The 22,346-nt window shown below is 45.4% G+C and overlaps 1 protein-coding gene across 3 annotated transcripts in view; it reads left to right on the forward strand.

Moving 5' to 3' along the window:
- chtf18 (CTF18, chromosome transmission fidelity factor 18 homolog (S. cerevisiae)) overlaps positions 1-22,346 on the forward strand; it is a 97,466-nt gene that overhangs the window by 51,170 nt on the left and 23,950 nt on the right. For all 3 annotated transcript variants that reach the window (XM_068002852.1, XM_068002853.1, XM_068002854.1), the window contains exon 18: positions 8,040-8,170. In XM_068002852.1, coding sequence (XP_067858953.1) covers positions 8,040-8,170 — 131 coding nt within the window. The remainder of the gene's footprint in view (positions 1-8,039; positions 8,171-22,346) is intronic.

Consider the following 22,346-nt stretch of genomic DNA (forward strand, 5'->3'; position numbering starts at 1 on the left):
ATATATGTACATGCTTCCATTCAGCTCCTCCCCGATTCTTTTCAGCAGACACAATTTTAGGCAAGCTGCAGTGAGTCAGTTTAAGATTACATGGTTCAGTCACTTTCAGCCCCTCCCCACTAATTTTCTCCCCTCTTATCCTGAAAGCACTGACCTACAGTGCGGTACAGTTTTTGCAGTGCAGGCTGGTATCTAGCTCAAGTAGTCATTCTTGATGTGTGATCCCTGGCGATGAGCGTCATTGTGGGAGGGCCTCACAGCAGTCCTGCCCTTACTTGATGTCTATACACATGCAGGGGTTGCTGGATAACAATCAGGAGAAGGACCCCTGGGCTATTTTATTTCCGCCCTTAAACTTGGGGCATTGAAGTCGTTTGCAGTGCCCCCTCGGACCACCCTGGCTGAGATCAGCTAACTCTGCGTGGACTCCGTGACCTTCTAATCCTGAAAATAAAGTTGATCCTGATTCAGGCAGCCCCTGACTGTTTCCGGATTTACACAAGTAGAAGCGTGTTACTGAGATTGTGGGTGGCTGGCAGTGATTACTGCAGGATTCATTTCATCAAGAGCTTCAGATCATTTCCTCAATTGTTTTTTTTAATCACAATGTGAGCAACGGAATGAGGTTATGACCTTGAAGTCACCGCATGTAACCTTCCTGGGATGAATTTGTTCTGTTCTAGGTCCCTCTACAGCTAGCAAGGAGCGTGATTATGGAGGCTGATGGTCATGGTCCTCCCTGCGGTGAATGTACGATGGCATCCCAGCTAAAGGAAGCAGTGATAGTAATATGGCCGAGTGATAATTGTCAGTTGACTGCAATAAAGAAAAGGAATAACATGCATTTATATAGCGTCTTTCACAACATCAGGACGTCCCAAAGCACTTCACAGTCAGTGAAGTACTTTTGAAGCGTAGTCACTCTTGTAATATAGCAAACGCCGCAGCCAATTTGCGCACAGTAAGATCCCACAAACAGCAAAATGATAATGACCAAATATTCCGTTTTAGTGGTGTTGGCTGAGGGATAAATATTGGCCAGGGCATCGGGAGAACTCCCCTCTTCAAAATAGTGCCGTGGGATTTTTTAATTTATTCGTTCATGAGATATGGACATCGCTAGCAAGGCCCGCATTTATTGCCCGTCCCTAATTGCCCTTGAGAAGGTGGTGGTGAGCCGCCTTCTTGAACCGCTGCAGTCCGTGTAGTGAAAGGAGTTTCAGGATTTTGACCCAGGGACGATGAAGGAACGGCGATATATTTCCAAGTCGGGATGGTGTGTGACTTGGAGGGAACGTGCAGGTGGTGTTGTTCCCATGTGCCTAATGACCTTGTCCTTCTAGGTGGTAGAGGTCGCGGGTTTGGGAGGTGCTGTCGAAGAAGCCTTGGCGAGTTGCTGCAGTGCATCCTGTGGATGGTACACACTGCAGCCACAGTGCGCCGGTGGTGAAGGGAGTGAATGTTTAGGGTGGTGGATGGGGTGCCAATCAAGCGGGCTGCTTTGTCCTGGATGGTGTTGAGCTTCTTGAGTGTTGTTGGAGCTGCACTCATCCAGGCAAATGGGAGAGTATTCCATCACACTCCTGACTTGTGCCTTGTAGATGGTGGAAAGGCTTTGGGGAGTCAGGAGGTGAGTCACTCGCCGCAGAATACCCAGCCTCTGACCTGCTCTTGTAGCCACAGTATTTATGTGGCTGGTCCAGTTAAGTTTCTGGTCATTGGTGACCCCCAGGATGTTGATGGTGGGTCATTCGGCGATGGTAATGCCGTTGAATGTCAAGGGGAGGTGGTTAGACTCTCTCTTGTTGGAGATGGTCATTGCCTGGCACTTGTCTGGTGCGAATGTTACTTGCCACTTATGAGCCCAAGCCTGGATGTTGTCCAGGTCTTGCTGCATGCGGGCACACACTGCTTCATTATCTGAGGGGTTGCAAATGGAACTGAATGCTGTGCAATCATCAGCAAATATCCCCATTTCTGACCTTATGATGGAGGGAAGGTCATTGATGAAGCAGCTGAAGATGGTTGGGCCTAGGACACTGCCCTGAGGAACTCCTGCAGCAATGTGCTGGGGCTGAGTTGATTGGCCTCCAATAACCGCCACCATCTTCCTTTGTGCTAGGTATGACTCCAGCCACTGGAGAGTTTTCCCCTGATTCCCATTGACTTCAATTTTACTAGGGCTCCTTGATGCCACACTCGGTCAAATGCTGCCTTGATGTCAAGGGCAGTCACTCTCACCTCACCTCTGGAATTCAACACTTTTGTCCACGTTTGGACCAAGACTGTAATGAGGTCTGGAGCTGAATGGTCCTGAGCATTGGTGAGCAGGTTATTGGTGAGTAAGTGCCGCTTGATAGCACTGTCGACGACACCTTCCATCACTTTGCTGATGATTGAGAGTAGACTGATGGGCCGGATTGGATTTGTCTTGCTTTTTGTGGACAGGACATACCTGGGCAATTTTCCACATTGTCGGGTAGATGCCAGTGTTGTATCTGTACTGGAACAGCTTGGCTAGAGGCGCGGCTAGTTCTGGAGCACAAGTCTTCAGCACTACAGCCGGGATGTTGTCGGGGCTCATAGCCTTTGCTGTATCCAGTGCATTTCTTGATATCACGTGGAGTGAATGGAATTGGCTGAAGACTGGCTTCTGTAATGGTGGAGATATCGAGAGGAGGCTGAGATGGATCATCCACTCGGCACTTCTGGCTGAAGATGGTTGCAAACGCTTCAGCCTTGTCTTTTGCACTCATATGCTGGACTCTGCCATCATTGAGGATGGGGATGTTCATGGAGCCGCCTCCTCCTGTTAGTTTTTTAATTGCCCACCACCATTCGCGACTGGATGTATCAGGACTGCAGAGCTTTGATCTGATCCGTTGGTTGGTTTTACATCCATCTGAGAGGGTAGACGGGGCCTCGGTTTAATGTCTCATCGGACAGACGGCACCTCCGACAGTGCAGCACTCCTTCAGTGCTGCTCTAAGTGTCAGCCTGGATTCCATACTCAAGTCTTTGGAATTGGACTTGAACCTATGACCTTCTGACTCAGAGGCAAGAGTGCTACCACTGAGCCCAGGCTAACATGGTAAGACAGTAACATGTCAGGGAGCTGAAGTAATATCCTGAGCCCATCAAATTGCTCCCTCCACCAACGATAGACCTGTCACCTGAGGAGGAAATTCCTCTTCAAATGAGAAAATGCCTGTGTTTTGTTTTCTCCCCCTGTAATTAGCAAGTAAATCGCATGTTTCAAAGCTGCAGCCTCCCGCAATTTTGTTAGCAGTTCGTTAATTAAGGAGTAAAGCGGGCAGTCTCCCATTTTTCATTGAAAAGAATTTCACCACCTAGTGTTGTACAGCTCAGAATATTGGCTCTCTTAAATACACCTGACGTTCTGTAATTGTGCGGCAGGATTCAGGTGGCCGTTGCAAGGGGGTTGGAGTACAAGAATAAGGAAGTCTTACTACAATCGTACAGGGCTTTGATGAGACCTCACCTGGAGTACGGTGCACAGTTTTGGTCTCCTTATCTGAGGAAGGATATACTTGCCTTTGAGGCGGGGTACAATGAAGGTTCACTAGATCCACTAGAGCTCACCACCACCTTCTCAAGGGCAATTAGGGATGGGCAATAAATGCTGGCCTTGCCAGCGATGCCCTCATCCCATGAACGAATTTTTAAAAAATTCCTGGGATGAGAGGGTTGACCTATGAGGAGAGGTTGAATAGAATGGGCCTATACTCTCGAGTTTAGAAGAATGAGATGTGATCTCATTGAAACATAAGATTATGAGGGGGTTTGATAGGGTAGATGCTGAGAGGGTGTTTCCCCTGGCCGGAGAGTCTAGAACTATGGGGCATAGTCTCAGGATAAGGGGTTGGCCATTTAAGACTGAGATGAGGAGGAATTTCTTCACTCAGAGGATTATGAATCTTTGGAATTCTCTACCCCAGAGGGCTGTGGATGCTCAGTCGTTGAGTTTATTCAAAGCTGAGATCGATAGATTTTTGGACTCTAGGGGAATCGAGGGATATGGGGATCGGGCAGGAAAGTGGAGTTGAGGTCGAAGATCAGCCATGATCTTATTGAACGGCGGAACAGGCTCAAGGGGCCGTATGGCCTACTCCTGCTCCTATTTCTTATGTTCTTACCTTATGTTCTTACACAGAACGATTTTATACTCATACAGACCCATGATTGCGTTTCACTGAAATCTGAGTGATATTGTGCAGGAAATGGTAGAATAGCTGTTCAGCTTCTAAATTCAGAGTTATGTTCCCATCTTTACATATAGTCCAATGTGCTAATATGTCTGAGTCTCTGCTCGTCTTTGTATGTAATGTATGCACTTGTATACGTGGTTGTTACTGCAGTGATATCGTATGGACACAAAATGGTTGTGCAGGCACAAAATGACTCTGTGCTCTCCAGAATTACACTGTAATGTAGCTGCTCTTGTCATGTTGATGAGCAGAGTGATGGTGTTCTCTATTGCTCCCTCTTCATTATTCTAATTCTTTCAGAAATACTCAAGTGGGATAATTCAGTGTGAGGTCTGGGGTTTTAACACTCACTGCTCCTCAGACTTTTTGCAAGCAATCGCTGACCAGCTTTCGGGAGTTGTTTCACACACCCTGACATCAAAAAGTCTCTACTTAAAGGCCCAACAGGTGAAGTATTTAAGTGAGTGCTCATGTTGATTAAATACGGATCAGAGCTCAGTCTTTGTAACTGGTGAACATTTCCAGGATAGGTTTTAAATATCCATCCTACTGCTCCAAGGATGGTTTTAGTAACACGACTGGCCGATCTGGCGTTCAGCCAAACAGACCACTGGGTGCCAGGTTCGATCCCAGCTCTGTGCTCAATTAAGCGGTGTCAGCCAGGGGAGCAGTAAGGATGCTGCAGTTGGCCTAAGCTTCGGGCTATCCATTCCTGTCCTCCCGGAAGTGCATGTGTGTAGTCATCAAGCGAGGCCTAGCTTGGGCTCAGCTGTAATTCCTGTGTGGTAGAATAGCCTGCCGAAAGCCACTGTCAAGGTTCAGACATTAAGAATGGCCGCATAGACAAGGTTTCGGAGGACGGACACGGTCTGGGGACTGTAACCTAGCCTCAATCGGTGCCTTCAGGAATGGAGGGGAAAAAACAAAACTTTTAACATTTCTCAGCCATTTCAGTGTAGGATTTAAATTTGGTACGTCCTGATTCTCTAGATTATGAAGTCCATAATTCGATCAGATGGTCCATGCCACCTGGATCAAAATCCTGGAACTCCCTTCCTAACAGCACTGTGGGAGAACCTTCACCACACGGACTGCAGCGGTTCAAGAAGGCGGCTCACCACCACCTTCTCAAGGGCAATTAGTGATGGGCAATAAATGCTGGCCTCGCCAGCGACGCCCACATCCCATGAACGAATTAAAAAAAAACCTTGTCATGGAGTAATGCAGCGTGTCATTGTCTGTCCTCCGAAGAAGAACCCTCTTGTCCCCTTACTTGAGCTCACAGCTAGTTTTCCCCCTCAATGGAGGATCCTATTTGAGTGACATCCTCGCCTCAACCTCAGCCCAGAACCACCTGGTTGGAAGAAAAAAGAACTTGGGGGGGGGAGGGGACTACAGGCTCCTTAGAATTGCCCAAACAGAGACTTCTGGAAACATCCCCGAACTGGGTTACAGAAGTGACTTTGTCAGTAATGTCAGGTGGCCAGGAACTGCGGCAGTGGAGTCAGGAACGTGAACTCACTAAAACAAACCTAAAACGGATAGAACTGCTCCCGGCGAGATTCCCAGCAGCTTCTTAGAAACGGTTCCCACAGCCCTGAGTTCCTAACCCACACCATCACCAGAATAGCTTCACATTGACACATGTTTAATTGAGATTTCTCCAACAAATTGTCTTTGAAATATCTTTGACGTGTGTGTGTGTGTGTGTGTGTGTCTCCCTGCCCTCTCCCCCTCCTTTTTATCCCCTGTATTTGGAGTTGCTCACTTTTTTTTCCCTGTGTCTACCTGTTTTCTCAGTTTCTCTGGTCTTTTGTGTGTATGTGTTTTCCCCCCTCTCCCTCCTCTCCCCTCCCCCTCCTCTCCCCTCTCCCCTCTCCCCTCCCCCTCCTCTCCCCTCCTCCTCCTCCTCCCCCTCCCCCTCTCTTTCTCTCTCTCTCTCTCTCTCTCTCTCTTCCCCCCCCCTCACTTTTTGTCTGTTGATTTTAAAACTCATTTGTTCAAATCCATCTCCCAGTATCTTTAAAATTGTTTGTTCCGATTGGTGTGACTAGAAATGTGATAAATGACTGACCCGAGTACGTTCTGAACCTCTGCTCTAATTGAGATGAAACCTCCTTTGTTGTGATATTTTTAGAACTGCATTCTCTAGAGGAAGACCCAGATTCCTTTCTTTTACATAAGAATCATAGATCATTTTTACTTGGACCATCTCAATTTTTTTTTATCCTGATCTTATAAGTGGAATTTCACAAAGTTGACTATGTACCGAACTCCTTTCTACAAATTGCATCTGTGTGGGGTGAAATTTCACAAGTAACAGATACACTATCTTTTTACAAAACTAATCAATGAGAAAGATTTTCTCTATGCTATGTGCAAACATAAAAACATTTATAAAAATGTAGTTAACATTTTTAGAAAGAAGAACTTGCATTTATATAGCGCCTTTCACCATCTCAGGATATGCTGACAGCCAATGAAGTACTTATGAGGTGTAGCTCTATTGTAATGTAGGGATACACGGCAGCAGTTGGGATTTGCGCACAGCAAGATCCCACAAACAGCAATGTGATAATGACCAGATAATCTGTTTTTAGTGATGTTGGTTGAGGGATAAATATTGGCCAGGACGCTGGGGAGAACTCCCCTGCTCTTCAAAATAGTGTCATGGGATCTTTTATGTCCACCTGAGAGGGCAGGCATCTCGTCCGAAAGGCGGCATCTCCAACAGTGCAGCACTCCGTCAGTACAGAACAGGTGACCGTTTTTATGTCATTATTTTTATTAAATCCTGTTTGGGATTAAAGCTGAAGGGATCTTGTTTTTCTTGCTGTGCCCACCCTGTTGATCGAGGACTCCTAGTGAGTAAGCACAGCTGTTTCTGCCGGAATAAACGGAGCACTTAAGACGCTATAACCGGCAACTTTGAAATGCCGTTAATGCAAATGGATAATGATTACCGCTTTTTGGTCGATAAAAGCGACTGCCCGTTTTAAACGTGGGTGTTTCAAGTGGTAGATCGCCTGCCTGCCCTTTTGGTGATTATCGGTGAAGGGGAGGTTTGAGACACACAAAGGAAGGGGAATTCCTTCTGCCAATAATGCCAACAAAAAGGCTAGGTGAATACAGAGTGGAATTTATTGTGATGTACTCGCAATGGCCTTCGAACTAAAGTTATCTGCAGGAGGAAGTTCACCCCTGAAGAGTGGAAGGGCAGGAAGTGCAAAACTATTTAAAAAAAACTTAGTTTAAACCCGTTTGACACTGGAGGCTGAGGAAAAGAATATCACTTAACATTAAGAGTGTCCACTGGCCCTCTGAGATGTTCCTCTGTATGTAATTAACACTGTCGTTGCTGTAAACTGCCGTTACTAATTTTTTCCAGAAATAAAATGATTAAAGAGCGGACTTGTGTTAGAAAAGGGAGATAGAGAGGAAAGTTTGAAGACTGGGTTGTAACTTCACTTGGTGTTCCTTGGAGCAGAGTTTTGATCAGCATTGATTAGATTTTATTCTCTGAGTGTGATGTGCGTTATTTAAAGGGGAGCTGTCCTGATGCTCCTTTCCTTATTGCTTGAAAAATTTAGCTTGTACTCAGAGAGCAGTATTGTCAGCAGCTGCTCTGGGTCACCTGGTTGTATTCAGAAGCATCAAAGGGCATGGAAGTTTAAAACAGACATTTCTTACACAGCTCGGAGGCTTGTCGTTTTTTGTATATTTGTGAATGAATTCCTCCCCTTTTAACCTCCCAGACAACACAAACAATAAACAGTGCTGGAGACATGAACTATAAAACCTTTGTTTCAGGTGAACACCCAGCTGTACAGCGCAAGGGAGAAGCAGCAGCTTGCTGATCTGATCGGAGCCATGCTGTCTTACAACCTTACATATCACCAGGAGCGGACACCAGAGGGACAGTACGTCTACATGCTGGATCCGTAAGCACTCTCTCTATTTTAGTCTTAAAGTCCCTTTAATTATATAGTTATAGGATTAAGGCCCCAGTTGGTATAAATATTCCTGTATGACCTGGCAAAACTGGTGTATAAATTGGAGATATTATGTGAGAAGATGGACAGATTTAAATGCTTCTCACATGAGTGGCACAGGTCTAATAACTTATGAGTGACTGAGCTGTGAATAATAATGTGACGCTTGACTTAGAAATGTAATAACACACTCCTGCTCTCAAGCAGTGAGAGGATGTACTGTGAGGTCCGAAGAATTTATCCAGTTTGTGATATTTTTATTATTGGGAATGTACAGACCTTTGAGAACCCTGGATTTAGGCTTCATTAAGAACTACTCAGTTTTGCAAGGCCGAAGTGGATAATGTCACCACTGGGTGTGGCATGAAACATTGCAGACCAGGAAGGTTCAATCCCCAGTCTGTGGTCAGCTGGGCAAAGCAGTTAGGGTACTACAATGGCCACAGCCTCCTGGGTTATAGAGGGGAAAGATCACGCAGGGGTTCCTGCCTCTATCCTCTACCCCCTGCTGGGAGTGCACTTGTGTGGGCACTGGGTGAGAATAGAATTGGGCTTGGCTTGTGATCCTCTCCTATGATCGAGTCGCCCGACCTCTGTGTCTGGGCTTGCACATTATTAAATTACCAGAAAGTGACCGAGGAGCAATACCCGAGCAAGGAGCCCACGCCTTCCGGAACGGGGCCAGAGGGGTGGTGGGGCGGTGCCAGGGAGTAAAGCATACAGACCATGAGAATGTCAGGTTTGCAACTCAGTAAGAATGACTGAAACCTGAAAAAAGTGCTCATTTTGTACGGAGCGATGGTTTGAAGTCGTAGCACAAGGTCTGGAAGAGTTTCTAATGGCTGCATTGTGCTGACCGCCTCGGGCTATTGTATTGGAATCTGATGCAATGCTGTCACGTGGTATAAATTTCCCGATGTGCTGGGACAGTATGATCCATCCAGGATAAGGCATTGTCAGGAGTGTGATATGGAGCAGCTGTATTTCACGGGTGGTTAGATCATGTCATAAACAGTGAGAGGAAGATGCCAGCAGTTTTATCAATGCCATCTAACCCTCGAGTGTGCTACTATTTGGAAACCCATCCTATGAGGACTGTTCTCTGTAATTCATCAGAAATGTTAACTGTTCTCACGAAAATAGGGAGCAGTTTTGACAAGTACTGCCGATCACACAGTGAGGCAGCAGTACGGAGTCACCAAGAAATAATAGTTTGCACACATTGGAACTGGAGTAGGCCATTCAGCCCCTCGAGTCTGTTTCGCCATTGAATGAGATCATGGCTGATCTGTACCTAACTGCATTTACCCACCTTGGCTTCATATCCCTTAATACCCTTGGCCAGTTTTCCTCCTTCCTCCCCCGAAGGTGGTGACCCATGCTGAGGTCGAGCCCTATGGGTGACGAGTCATTCCCCGACCCCTTTATCCAAGAGGCCATTTTTCATGAGTGATTCTAGTCAACAGATGGGTAATGGAGAACATCGAAACGAAGACTGATTCCATCCTCACCCAACACCTCCTTCCTCTTCTCCCCCACGTAACGCATACACACATCCCAGCAGGAGGCATGGAGGAGCCATCAGATGAGATGAGATGAGCCAACCACACCGTGCAGATTTAACCTGAGCCCTTACCTTGTTTTTTTCAGTAAGTCTACTTTTTCAGTTTGTGACTGTTCAACTTCCCAAGAGGGAGTCAAAATCCAATTCGGTTTCTTTACTGAGATCTTAGTCAACCACATGGACTAGACCAGACCCACAGCAGTTAGTGGTCCTCGTCTCTACATCAGTACTTCGATAATCGTGGATAAATTGATGTCTGCTTTTCTTCCCTGTTCTCCCTCCTCTCCTGGGGGTGTTGACCCCCTTATTTGGGGTTACATTTCATGCCTTGCCCAATTAGCCATTACTTAGCTTGCTGACATTCACTTTCATGGCTATCAGACAGCAGTGCCCAATCCGAGCCTCGCCCACTATCTCCTTGTGTAGTCTAAGGGTTGCTGGGTGGTGATCAGGAGCAGGAACTCTGACTGATGTATCCCTTCCGCAGCCCAGGAGCACTGAGACCAATTGTGCCCCTGGCGATGCCCTGGAATGAGATCAACCAACCCCATCGACACCCAGGACTGAACAACAACAAATTGCATTTATATAGTGGCTTTAAAGTAGTAAAACATCCCAAGATGCTTCACAGGAGCGATTATCAAACAAAATTTGACACTGAGCCACATAAGGAGATATTAGGACAGGTAACCAAAAGCTTGGTCAAAGAGGTAGGTTTTAAGGAGTGTCTTAAAGGATGAGAGAGAGGTTGAGGGAGGGAATTCCAGAGTTTAGGGCCCAGGCAGCTGAAGGCACGGCCGCCAATTGTGGAGCGATGAATATCAGGGATGCACAAGAGGCCAGAATTGGAGGAGCGCAGAGATCTTAGAGGGTTCCAGGGCTGGAGACCTATTGGTCTATACGTCCTGGAGATGATGACTTGGCTTCCAAATATCTGGCACTGTACTCAAATTGGGGATTTTGCATTTTCTCTGAAGTAGGAAATTTCCTGACGATAAAGTTCCAGTATACGACGTCTACATTCAATTCAGTATCTCCATGTTCAAAGCCAGCCATTTTGATGTTTTTCTATTCAGAGCTAAAGTGCCAAATTATTTCCAGAACAGCACATCAACCTTTTATTCTTAGATTGAGGTGAGGTTGGGTGTTGTCTGCTTGCTCTAGTTTCTTCACTCTTACTTTTCTGCTAATTAAACGGAAGATGAAACTCCCTTGAGGTGTAATGGTTTCAAAGCCTGTCAAACCAGTTTAATTAAAACCATGAAGAGAGAGTGCCCTTATTTCAGGTTTATCCAACCCTTAAAGGAGTTGGTAACTCTGACTGAGAAGTACTTACCTCTGGATGTGTCCCAGGCTCATTCCTGAACTAATTGCATTTTATAAAGGATATAGAGGCACCGGAGAAGGTGCAAAAAAGATTTACATGAATGATACGAGAACTGAGAGGTTAGAACTATCAGGGAAAATGGAACAGACTGGGGCATTTTTCTCTAGAAAATAGAAGGCTGAGGGGTGACTTAATAGGGGTCTTTAAAATTATGAAGGGGTTTGATAGGATGATAAAGATGTTTCCACTTGTGGGGGAGTCCAAAACTAGGGATCGTAAATATAAGATAGTTAATAAATCCAATAAGGAAATCAGGAGAAACTTCTTTACCCAGAGAGTGGTTAGAATGTGGAACTCGCTACCACAAGGAGTAGTTGAGGCGAATAACATAGACGCATTTAAAGGGAAACTAGATAAGTACATGAGGGAGAAAGGAATAGAAGGGTATCCTGATAGGGTGAGATGAAGTAGGCTAGGAGGAGGCTCGTGTGGAGCATAAATGCCGGCATAGACCCGTTGGGCCGAATGGCCTGTTTCTGTGCTGTTAATTCTATGTAAAAGCCTCTCCATGGAGCACTGTGGGCAGTCAGTCTGCGGGGTAAAATGGTGAAGAGGACGCACGTATCATAGAATCATAGAATGATACAGCACAGAAGGAAGCCATTTAGCCCATCGTGCCTGTGCCGGCTCTTTGAAAGAGTCATCCAATTAGTCCCACTCCCCTGCTTTTTCTCCATAGCTCTGCAAATGTTTCCCCTTCAAATATTTATCCAATTCCCTTTTGAAAATTATTATTGAATCTGCTTCCACCGCCCTTTCAGGCAGCGCATTCCAGATCATAACAACTCGCTGCCTAAAAATGTTTTTCTTCATGTCGCCTCTGGTTCTTTTGCCAATTATCTCAAATCTGTGTCCTCTGGTTACTGAACCTTCTGTCACTAGAAACAATTTTTGCTTATTTACTTTATCAAAACCCTTCATGATCCTCTATCAAATCTCTCCTTAACCTTCTCTGCTCAAAGGAGAACAACCTCTGATTCTCTAGCCTCTCCACGTAACTGAAGTCTTTCATTCCTGGTACCATTCTGGTAAATCTCCTCTGCACCCTCTCTGAGTCCTTGACATCCTTCCTGAAGTGTGGTGCCCAGAATTGGACACAATACTCTAGCTGGGGCCTACCAAGTGGTTTATAAAGGTTTAGCATAACTTCTTGCTTTTGTACTCTGTGCCTCTGTTAATAAAGCCCAGGATCCCACATGCCTTTTTAACAGCCTTCTCAACTTGTCTTGCCACCTTCAAAGATTTGTGTACGTACACCCCCAGGCCTCTCTGTTCCTGCACTCCCTTTAAAATTGTACTATTTAGTTTATATTGCCTCTCCTCATTCTTCCTTCCAAAATGTATCACTTCACACTTCTCTGCATTAAATTTCATCTGCCATGTGTCTGCCCATTTCACCAGTCTGTCTATGACTTCCTGAAGTCTGTTATTATCCTCCTCACTGTTTACTACATTTTTGAGTTTTGTGTCATCTGCAAACTTTGAAATGATGCCCTGTATACCCAAGTCCAGGTCATTAACATATATTAAGAAGAGCAGTGGTCCTAATATTGACCCCTGGGGGACACCACTGTACACTTCCCTCCAGTCTGAAAAACAACCATTCACCACTACTCTCTGCTTTCTGCCCCTTAGCCAATTTTGTATCCACACAACAACTACCCCTTTAATCCCATGGGCTTCAATTTTGCCAACAAGACTATTATGTGGTACTTTATCAAATGCCTTTAGAAAGTCCATATACACAACATCAACCACATTACTCTCATCAACTCTCTCCATTACTTCATCAAAAAACTCAATCAAGTTAGTCAAACACGATTTGCCTTTAACAAATCTGTGCTGGCTTTCATTTATTAACCCACATTTTTCCAAGTGCCAGTTAATTTTTTCCCGGATTAATGTCTCCAAGTTTCTCCACCACTGACGGTAGGCTGACAGCCTGTAGTTGCTGGGTTTATCCCTCTCTCCTTTTTTGTAACATTTGCAGTCCTCTGGCACCACTCCCATATCTAAGGAGGATTGGAAGATTGTGGCCAGAGCCTCCGCAATTTCCACCCGTACTGCCCTTAGCAACCTAGGATGCATCCCATCCAGACCGGGTGACTTTTCTACTTTGAGCGCTGCCAACCTTTTTAGTACCTCCTCTTTATCTATTTTATCCTTTCCAATATCGCTACTACCTCCTCCTTTACTGTGATATTGGCAGCATCCTCTTCTTTAGTGAAGACAGATGCAAAGTACTCATTTAGTACCTCAGCCACCACAAGATCATCTCCTTTTTGGTCCCTAATCAGCCTGACCCTTCCTTTGACTACCATTTTACTATTTATACATCACTCAAAAGAGTCCCTGCGAAGCATTTCCACATCCTGGGATGGGGCTTGGCCTCTTTCTAAAATGACTGGGAGCCATTTTTTTTCAAACTTGTGAAGTCTTTTTTTTAAACACAAAGCTTGACAATTAAATTTTTATTTTCAGCAAAAAGTATCATCCATCGAGTAACTGAACCAGGTGGATCCCAAATGGAGTCCCTGGTCTGTGGTCAAGTTCCCTGATGTCAGCAACAGCAGCTTGTATTTATATAACATCTTTAACATAGTAAAACGTCCCAAGGCGTTTCACAGTGGCGTAATCGGACAAAATTTGACTCTGAGCCATTAGGAGCCAAAGTGATATTAGGACAGGTGACCAAAAAGCTAGGTTTTAAGGAGCGTCTTAAAGGAGGTGGAGAGGTGTAGGGAGGGAATGCCAGAGATTAGGGCCTAGGCAGCTGAAGACACGGCCGCCAATGGTGGAGCAAAGGAAATCAGGGATGCGCAAGAGGCCAGAATTGGAGGAGCACAGAGATCTCGGAGGGTTGTAGGGCTGGAGGAAGTCGGGCAGATCCCAAATTGAGCCCCTGGTCTGTGGTCAAGTTAGGTGATGCCAGGCAGGATGGTGGTACGGTCAGTACATTTAACCGTGTTAGTGAGGGAGTGGGGGGGGGGGGAATTCTTTAGCTTACTTCTGCTGATCACTGTCCAGAGACCCATGCCGGATAGTGAGTGTATGTGAAGTCCGGCAAGGACAGGTTTGGGCTCCGGCCGTGATGCCCCTGTGGTAGGATAGCTGGCCGGCACTTTGCTGTCGAGGCTCACGGTTGAATAATGCCCTCTTGGCTGAAGTGCCAGAGAGTGTTTGGTGTCTGTAGACTAATACCCCCAGCGAGGAAAAGAAAGACGTTTCACGACCTCAGGACGTCCCAAAGCCCTTTCCAGCCAATTAAGTACTGTAGGTGAAGTGTACTCACTGTGGGAATGTAGGAAGTGCAGCAGCCAATTTGCACACAGCAAAATCCCACAAAGAGCAATGAAATAAATGATCCGCTGTTGAGGCCGGCATCACAGCTGGTGTTCCTTCAAAGACTTGGTACAATATCAGTAAATATGGGACGTCACAGCCTGGTGAATAATAATTATTTGTTTGTACAGATGGACTGTGAGTCTTCTGTCACTTGTTAAACAATCGGGCGAGAGAGCTTCCGTTACACACGGCTGGCTCCAGCTTACATTTTTTCTCAAATGTAATTAAAGACATCAGGGAAGGAAAGCAACCCATAGTGACACTTATTAAATAACACTGGTACCGGAGTCCTGGTCCAAATAATGTGCTTTCCAGCTAGACCTGCTCTTCCCAGCAAGTAGTGGCCAAGTTTCAAATGGTTCACAGTACTGCCAACACGACAAACCCACCCCCCAATAATATTCTGATATTAAACAGGATAGAACTCCAATCTGTGCTAATCCCTTCCGTTTTAAACAGCAAGTTAAGCAAATACTTCTGGGCATTTGTTTAATTTATTGAAATTAAATATTTACTCATTAATAGTTTCTCTTGGCCTCTATTCTGGGTGATGGTAACGGGAGCTAACAAATGCTATTTGATGTTGCTTCTTGGCAGTAGCTTAACCTGCACTAATCATACCATATTTAAAGACTCATCCTCTTTGTGTGTCTAATCCACTCCTGCCATTGTGTAACTATGCTCTTCATCAAAATGAAACGCCACTGCACCGTATTATTACTGGGTAGAACTGCCCTTAGGCTTGTATAATGAACAGCTGTCACTCCTCATATCCTAACCACTAACGTGCCTAAATATTGTCAGTGTGACTGTATTCACATATTGTTATTTTGAAATGTGTGCTTTCAGTATTTCACTATCAGAGTGGACTGACCAAAAGTCCTTAAGTAGCTGTATTTCTAGTTAAATAGCGCATTTCTTGAATTCATGAGTGGTAGGGGAAAAGATGGCAATGTACTCGCACACATTTTATGGTGAATTGTGCTGCTCAACCTGTCATTCGAGAGCAGTCCCTGCTGTCTGCCCAGGGAGGACTCATACCCGTGCTCGTCAGTTGTCTAGTAACCAGCTGTGTTCTTTGGGAGGAGTGAAGCAGAATTTCTTTGGGGGTTAAGTTAGCTCCGAGGTTCCTAGCATTAGAACTGAGTCAGTCCTCTGTGGTGGACTTGGTAATCTGATGCCTGAGTCAGGCAAATCCAGGATACTCTACTGCACCACCTGCTTGGCTGACTGACGGGAGTTCAAGGGATAGACCTATTGCTGGGGGCTGAGATTCTTCTATCTCAGTTCCAGCGCCCAAAGAAAGAACGAACTTGCATTTATATAGTGCCTTTTACAACCTCAGGACGTCCCAAAGTGCTTTACAGCCAATGAAATAATTTTGAAGTCTAGTCACTGTTGTGATGTAGGAAAGTCAGCAGCCAATTTGTGCACAGCAAGATCCCACAAACAGCAATGTGATAATGACCAGATAATCTGTTTTAGTGGTTTTGGTTGAGGGATAAATATTGGCCAGGACATCCGTGAGAACTCTCCTGCTCTTCTTCAAAATAGTGCCATGGGATCTTTTATGTCTACCTGTGAGGGCAAACGGGGCCTCGGTTTAATGTTTCATCCAAAAGATGGCACCTCTGACAGTGCAGCACTCCCTCAGTACCGCACTGGAATGTCAGCCTAGATTTTGTGCTCAAGTTGCTGGAATGGGACTTGAACCCACGACCTTCTGACTCAGAGGTGAAAGAGCTACCATCGAGCCACGGCTGCTACCTCTGTGGAGAGAAGGATGCAGCTAACTTGATGTCTAACACTGAGACCATGAGAGCTGAGGGACGAGTAAAGGCTGATTGGCCCATTGAAACTCATTGCTCTAGTACGTTGATATTGGCCGTGCCTTTATCCTAATTATACATTTGCAATTTCTGTAATGTACATTTTTACATTGAAGTGCGTCATGTGATTTTAATACAGTGCCGTTTTGGAGATCAATTACTCCAAAGGTCAAATTCATCTGCTTATATTTGAAAATCCCTCTCTTTAGCTCATGGCTTAGTGGTGTTTCACAGAGAAACGTGCTTCTGTTTCATTTCCTTCACATTGCAAATCTTCAATTCTCCAAGAACAGAAGAGGAAGTCCCTCTGGCTTCCGTCTAAAACTCGGACGGGCGGGAAGTTATTCCTGCTCAACACGCAGACAGGGAAGAGGCTGATGTGCAGTGCTGGCACCCGGAGTACAGAAGTAAGCACTTTCATTTAATCTGCTCTGCGATCGGATCACGATCGAGTCTCCTTGATCCTGCTTTGGAGCACAGTTCAGCAGCGTGTCGTGCAGAGGGAGAGGACGGGTGAAAAGGAAGATGTGTTCCTCTGCGCCGCAGGTCGGACGTAATCCGTCTTCGATTCCGACACACCAGCCTATGTTTCAAGCACGATGCGATGAGACAATACTGATAACCAACTGGGGGCTGCCTCTGGCAGTGGCTCTGTTTCTGCTGTGGCTCACCTACGTTTTCATCTACCTGCCAGCTATGGTGCATCGGTCGATGGTCGAGAACGCGGTGAGAAACCTCACGCAGGACGTCAAGTATGAACACGCCGGCCGCCCCAACCCGAATTAGAAGCTTGAAAAGCCAAGAGAAGCAAAGGGAGGAGGGACAATGGGGAATTATACCGACTGCTTCAATCGTACGATGTTTTCTTCACTCAGACGCTGACTGATACTACACAGCGTTAGATATTAATCTGCTTAGATCCCAACTTTTTCAACACACTCTCTTCTTTTCAAGGAAGGGGAATTGAGAGCGTGAGTGTTTTCAGAATGAAAATGGAACCCCGATGACCCTGCTGTGTTACTAAACTGTGGACTCGATGGGTCTGACAGAAGAGGGAAATGAAACGATGAGCCCTGCTCCCTAACCATGGAGAGCTGGTTCTGAGGGAAAGAAGAGGAGAGGAATAAATAAACATACACCGATAGGATGGAATTGTGATTTTAAAAACTAGCAGCGACTTGAGGAGTTTTCAGTTTACTGGGGCATGGGTTGGAGCTACCCAATGTTCAATAGTTATCTGATTTTTGATAGCTTTTTTTATTTTCAAAGCTACTACATTGTCCCACAGTACATTCTTAAGCTGAGCGATAGGGGAGGGTTAAAAGGAACAGAACGAACTAAAATATACATTTACCGCCCGAGAATTGAAATTTGTACCTCAGTGGGTGGGCAGTAAAAATTGTGGATTTTTGGAGCGAGACCACATCCCGGCTCCAACGTCCCCACTTCCGGGTTTAACCCAGGTGCATTAGGATGTGCGCAAGCAACAGAAATCCGGAAGTCCTGTCCCCACTTAAAGCCAGTGGGCCAATACTTAAAGGGGCAATGTACCTCATTCTGATAGTTGGGGCATTTATTTGTGTATTTGAAATGTCAAACAAATTTAACCTCACTTGTTCGGGTTTCCCATCGCTTCTCATTCACGTCAGGTGAAAGCAGGCGGGAAGGGCCGGATCCATGAGGTGAGCGCCTTTATTGCACTGCTTGTGGGCCCGGAGGAGCAGGAGTGCTTCATCCAGGCCCAACAAGCTCACCTGGCACGATCGGACCCTCGCGATCGGCCGACCGACCCCACCCCGATGGTGGACCCCTCCCGATCTTCTCTAAGGCCCACCTGATGTCGTTCACGTCACCCCATCCCTCCGATTTCTTCCAGGGCCCACGATCTCTCTCTCTCTCTCTCCTTCCCACCACCCTCTCTGATTCGCGGCCCCTTTCCCTTCCAACAGGCAGCCAGCCCGTCAATCTGGCTGCCTGGTGCGTGGAAAACCCAGAAGTACAAATACTCACCTTCAGTTGAGTTGCGATCATATATTGCGTCACACTCATTTGGCTTCCGGGTTTCCCATGCGAATATCTACAGATGCACGGGGTGCTCGGCTCTGAGATAAAATCACCCCTATATCTCCAGACATAGTCTTGTAGTTTAACCACCATATTACAATGTTTGCTTATGAGCCTTATGAAAATTGATGTTGTGAAATAATTTGAGATGATTTAAACTTAGAATGTGTAGTTACTGTTCTGTAAGGAGACCTAGCATTTTATTGCGTTGGCTTTCTGTAAATTTACTGATCAGGAAGTGTGTGATGTGTATATTAATCCCTATAAGTGTCAGGTTGGCTCAGTCATTAAAGCTCTCGCCTCTGAGTCAGAAGGCCATGGGTTCAAGCCAACACCAGGACTTGAGCGCACAGTCTGGGCTGACACTCCAGTGCAATACTGACGGGAGTGTTGCACTGTCGGAGGTTCTGTCTTTCGGCTGAGACTTCCACCTGTTGAGGTAGATGTTAAAGATCCTGTGGCATTATTCAATGGAGAGCAGGGGGCTCTCCTGGTATCCTGGCCAAAGTTTCTCCTTCAACTAACAGCACCAAAATTGGCTACTCAACAATAGCACTTCATTGGCGGTGAATCACTTTGGGAAGTTTGAGGACTCTTTATGGTGCTATATAAATGCAAGTTCTTTCTTTCTATAACACCCTAGTGGGCAACGACATCAAGTATTTGTTGAGTTAGCTACTCTGAGCCAAGGAGCTACAGTTGGCCTCAGTATTCCTGGGTTGGGGGGGAAATCAGCCAGGGTTCCTATTCCTGATCAATACCCTGTGACCCTTACTGGATAGGGACTATGTGTGGGCAGGATTGGGTGGGGTCAGTCAACACTGTCAGGTCTCAAGCATGAAGAATGGCTACTTTTCAAGGCGTCGGTAATTTCAGGGAAAAAGGGGAGAAAATTGGGGGGTCGGGGAAAATGAATAAATGATGAGCATTCTGCTGGGACTGATGCAATGAGTAGTACCGTATCAGAAATGTATTGAATCGTATTTGCTGATTTGATAAAACTGGCAAATGAGCTCCTGTGTGCTATTCTATTTTGGAATATCTTTCATTTATCCCAGCATTCAAGATCATTTTTTGAAAATACAATAAAAATACAGAAATTAATTAACTCTTCATAAGTGTATCAAAGAGTTTTTTTTATAACAGCATCCCAACTTAACCAAGTAGCAATTTGAAGTGAGAGGCCCTTTTACAGGAAAGTTTCAGAGTTCTTAAAAAAAAAAAGCTATTTTTGGGGAGGGAAGCCATTTTATTCTTACTGTGCTCACTGACCAACATTGGCTCCCGGTCCAGGAACGCCTCGATTTTAAAATTCTCATCCTTGTTTTCAAATCCCTCTATGGCCTCGGCCTTCCCTATCTCTGTAACCTCCTCCAGCCCTGCAACCCTCCGAGATCTCTGCGCTCCTCTTGCGCATCCCCGATTTTAATCACTCCACCATTGGCGGTCGTGCCTTCAGCTACCTAGGCCCTAAGCTCTGGAATTCCCTCCCTAAACCTCTCCGCCTCTCTACCTCTCTCTCCTCCTTTAATACGCTCCTTAAAACCTACCTCTTTGACCAAGCTTTTAGTCCTCTGTCCTAATATCTCCTTATTGGCTCGGAGTCAAATTTTGTTCCTGTGAAGCGCCTTGGGACGTTTTACTACATTAAAGGTGCTATATAAATGCAAGTTGTTGTTGTAACTGGAAACTGATCTCTTTCCCCATCTTTAATATGGCACCTGTGTTCCATCTTTTCAAGTGATGCCTTTTTCTGTTCGCACATTTAACCTCCATAGCCGACACCCTGTAAATCTTAAATGCTGAATAAAAAGTATTTCAGTAGGAGAAACGTATGAAGCTAACAGCTGCTTTTATTACACGTTGGGTTTTTGATGGTGCTCATGGCCGAAGCTGGTGCTCCACAATCTGGAAGTTTTACCTTTTGCGTGATGGCCCTTTCAGAGACTGACCCGTGACAAACAATTGACTCAAATTACATGGACCCGCCCTACATTCTACTTGAAATGGTGGAATATCCAATGTAACAAATTTTTACACACGCACACGCACACGCACACGCACCCCTCCCTCCCGGAATAGACTGCTACTGCAGAGCCCCAAGACATTATTCACATACGTATCGAAGAGTCTATTTTCAGTCTTTAGCAGGAGTGGCCTTTTATTGGTTTTAAAATGGTCTCTCCAAATGCTTCTCTCGCACCAACTTTGGAAATGGCTCTGTCTCAGGATTCAGCAGGGGACCGTCCAATGCTCCTGATCAGTCACACGACAACTCTTTGGCATTATCAAAATTCACAAACCCAGTTCGCAGTGGAACTGCACTAATTAAATACATTATTTTAAAAAAATATTATGGAATGCTCGTAGCCCAGAATTTGGTGGGAAAATAACGGTGAGTTTAATGCGCTCGCTGTTATTAGTGTGTAAACAGCCCAGCAATTTGTGGCGAGGAAGAGATACCCTGAGAGTTGTGAATCGCCGTGAATCGCCACAAATCACTGGACCATTTGCGCTGCTCCACCATTCGCCTCAATATAGCCGCGTTAAATTACTATATTGTCTCAAGTACCTCATTTTTAATCAGAGAGGTACCAGAAGGACTGAGAGGTGCACTGGGTTAGCCACTGTTATTCCACCCTTGACACCAGGGTTTGAATCCTTCCCAGGCCAATGGGATAAAATATTTCCTCGCTCTGTTGATGGCCCGATGTGAAATGAGTTCGAGCAACTTTAACACCGTGGTTAATAACTGCAAGGTCACATTTAATTGGATTGCCATGAGCATTTGCTTTGCAATCCCACAAAACATCAGTGAATCCTTCACGTCTTCTCTGAGATTGGATTGTATTCATGACTGATGCTGTGACATGGTGAAATTTCCCCTTGAATTCTAATCCACCAGATGTCAATTTTGTGCACTGACCTTTGTGAATACGTAATGTGCCTTCTTTAGTCTTCCTGTGAAGAGCATTAAACTGATCCTCATATTTCTGGTTGGCATTTTATAATCTGCCTACTACTATATCTGTAGTTCCTGTTCTTACTTTGGAGATTTCCTGTGTATGAGAGACTGAGAGGAAACAACAGTGAGTTTAACATCGCAAGCAGAATTGGCATTTGAATGTAAGCACCTGAGGTTTGGAGCATGCTGCCACACCAACAGACTGTGCCATAGAATGTGAGAACACGGGTTTATCCCTGTGATCTTCTTTGTGCAGTAAGTTTCAGCGTGTTAAGGGGCCAAGCTAATATCAAATTGTTTGGTCATAAGGAGGAATAGGGTATCCAAGGGCAGTGGGCTCTTGCACACCCCCTACTGGACCAATAAAGAGGGCACTAGCAGAGGCCTGGAAGCATGCTGTCTGCCTGCTATCAATCCACAGTGGAGCTGCGATTTTGACTGGGCATTACATGTAGTGCAGTCTGTGCAAAAAGTGAAGATGTGTAACGTGAGGTAACAATTTTCTACAATACGCCCAATACCTGTGCAAACTTTGGGACCAGTTAGTCCAGTGGCCTTAAATATCAAATTCTGGTGCGAACATGGATAGCGATAGAAAACATTTTCAGATCAGTAACTGAAATAAACAGAAGAGGGTTCTCTGTTTGTTCCCTGGGCACTTTACGAATTTACTTAGATATCTGGACAAGCGAAAACACTCTCTGGGACAGAGAGAGCTAGGGTTTACCTACAAAATTAGCCTGAAGCACAGAAGGCAAAAATACCTAGAGTATAGAATTACATAGAATGCACAGCACAGAAACAGGCCGTTCGGCCCGACTGGTCCATGCTGGCGTTTGTGCTCTGCGCAAGCTTCCTCCCACCCCTCTTCATCTAAAGAAGCCCTTTGAGCTTTGGTGGGCCAGATGCCTTTTACTCAGTCCTAATATTTCTTATTTTCAATTTAGACAGTGGTGGTCATCATTTGTTCC

Source organism: Heptranchias perlo, chromosome 22, assembly GCF_035084215.1.
Source record: "Heptranchias perlo isolate sHepPer1 chromosome 22, sHepPer1.hap1, whole genome shotgun sequence".
NCBI lineage: Eukaryota > Metazoa > Chordata > Chondrichthyes > Hexanchiformes > Hexanchidae > Heptranchias > Heptranchias perlo.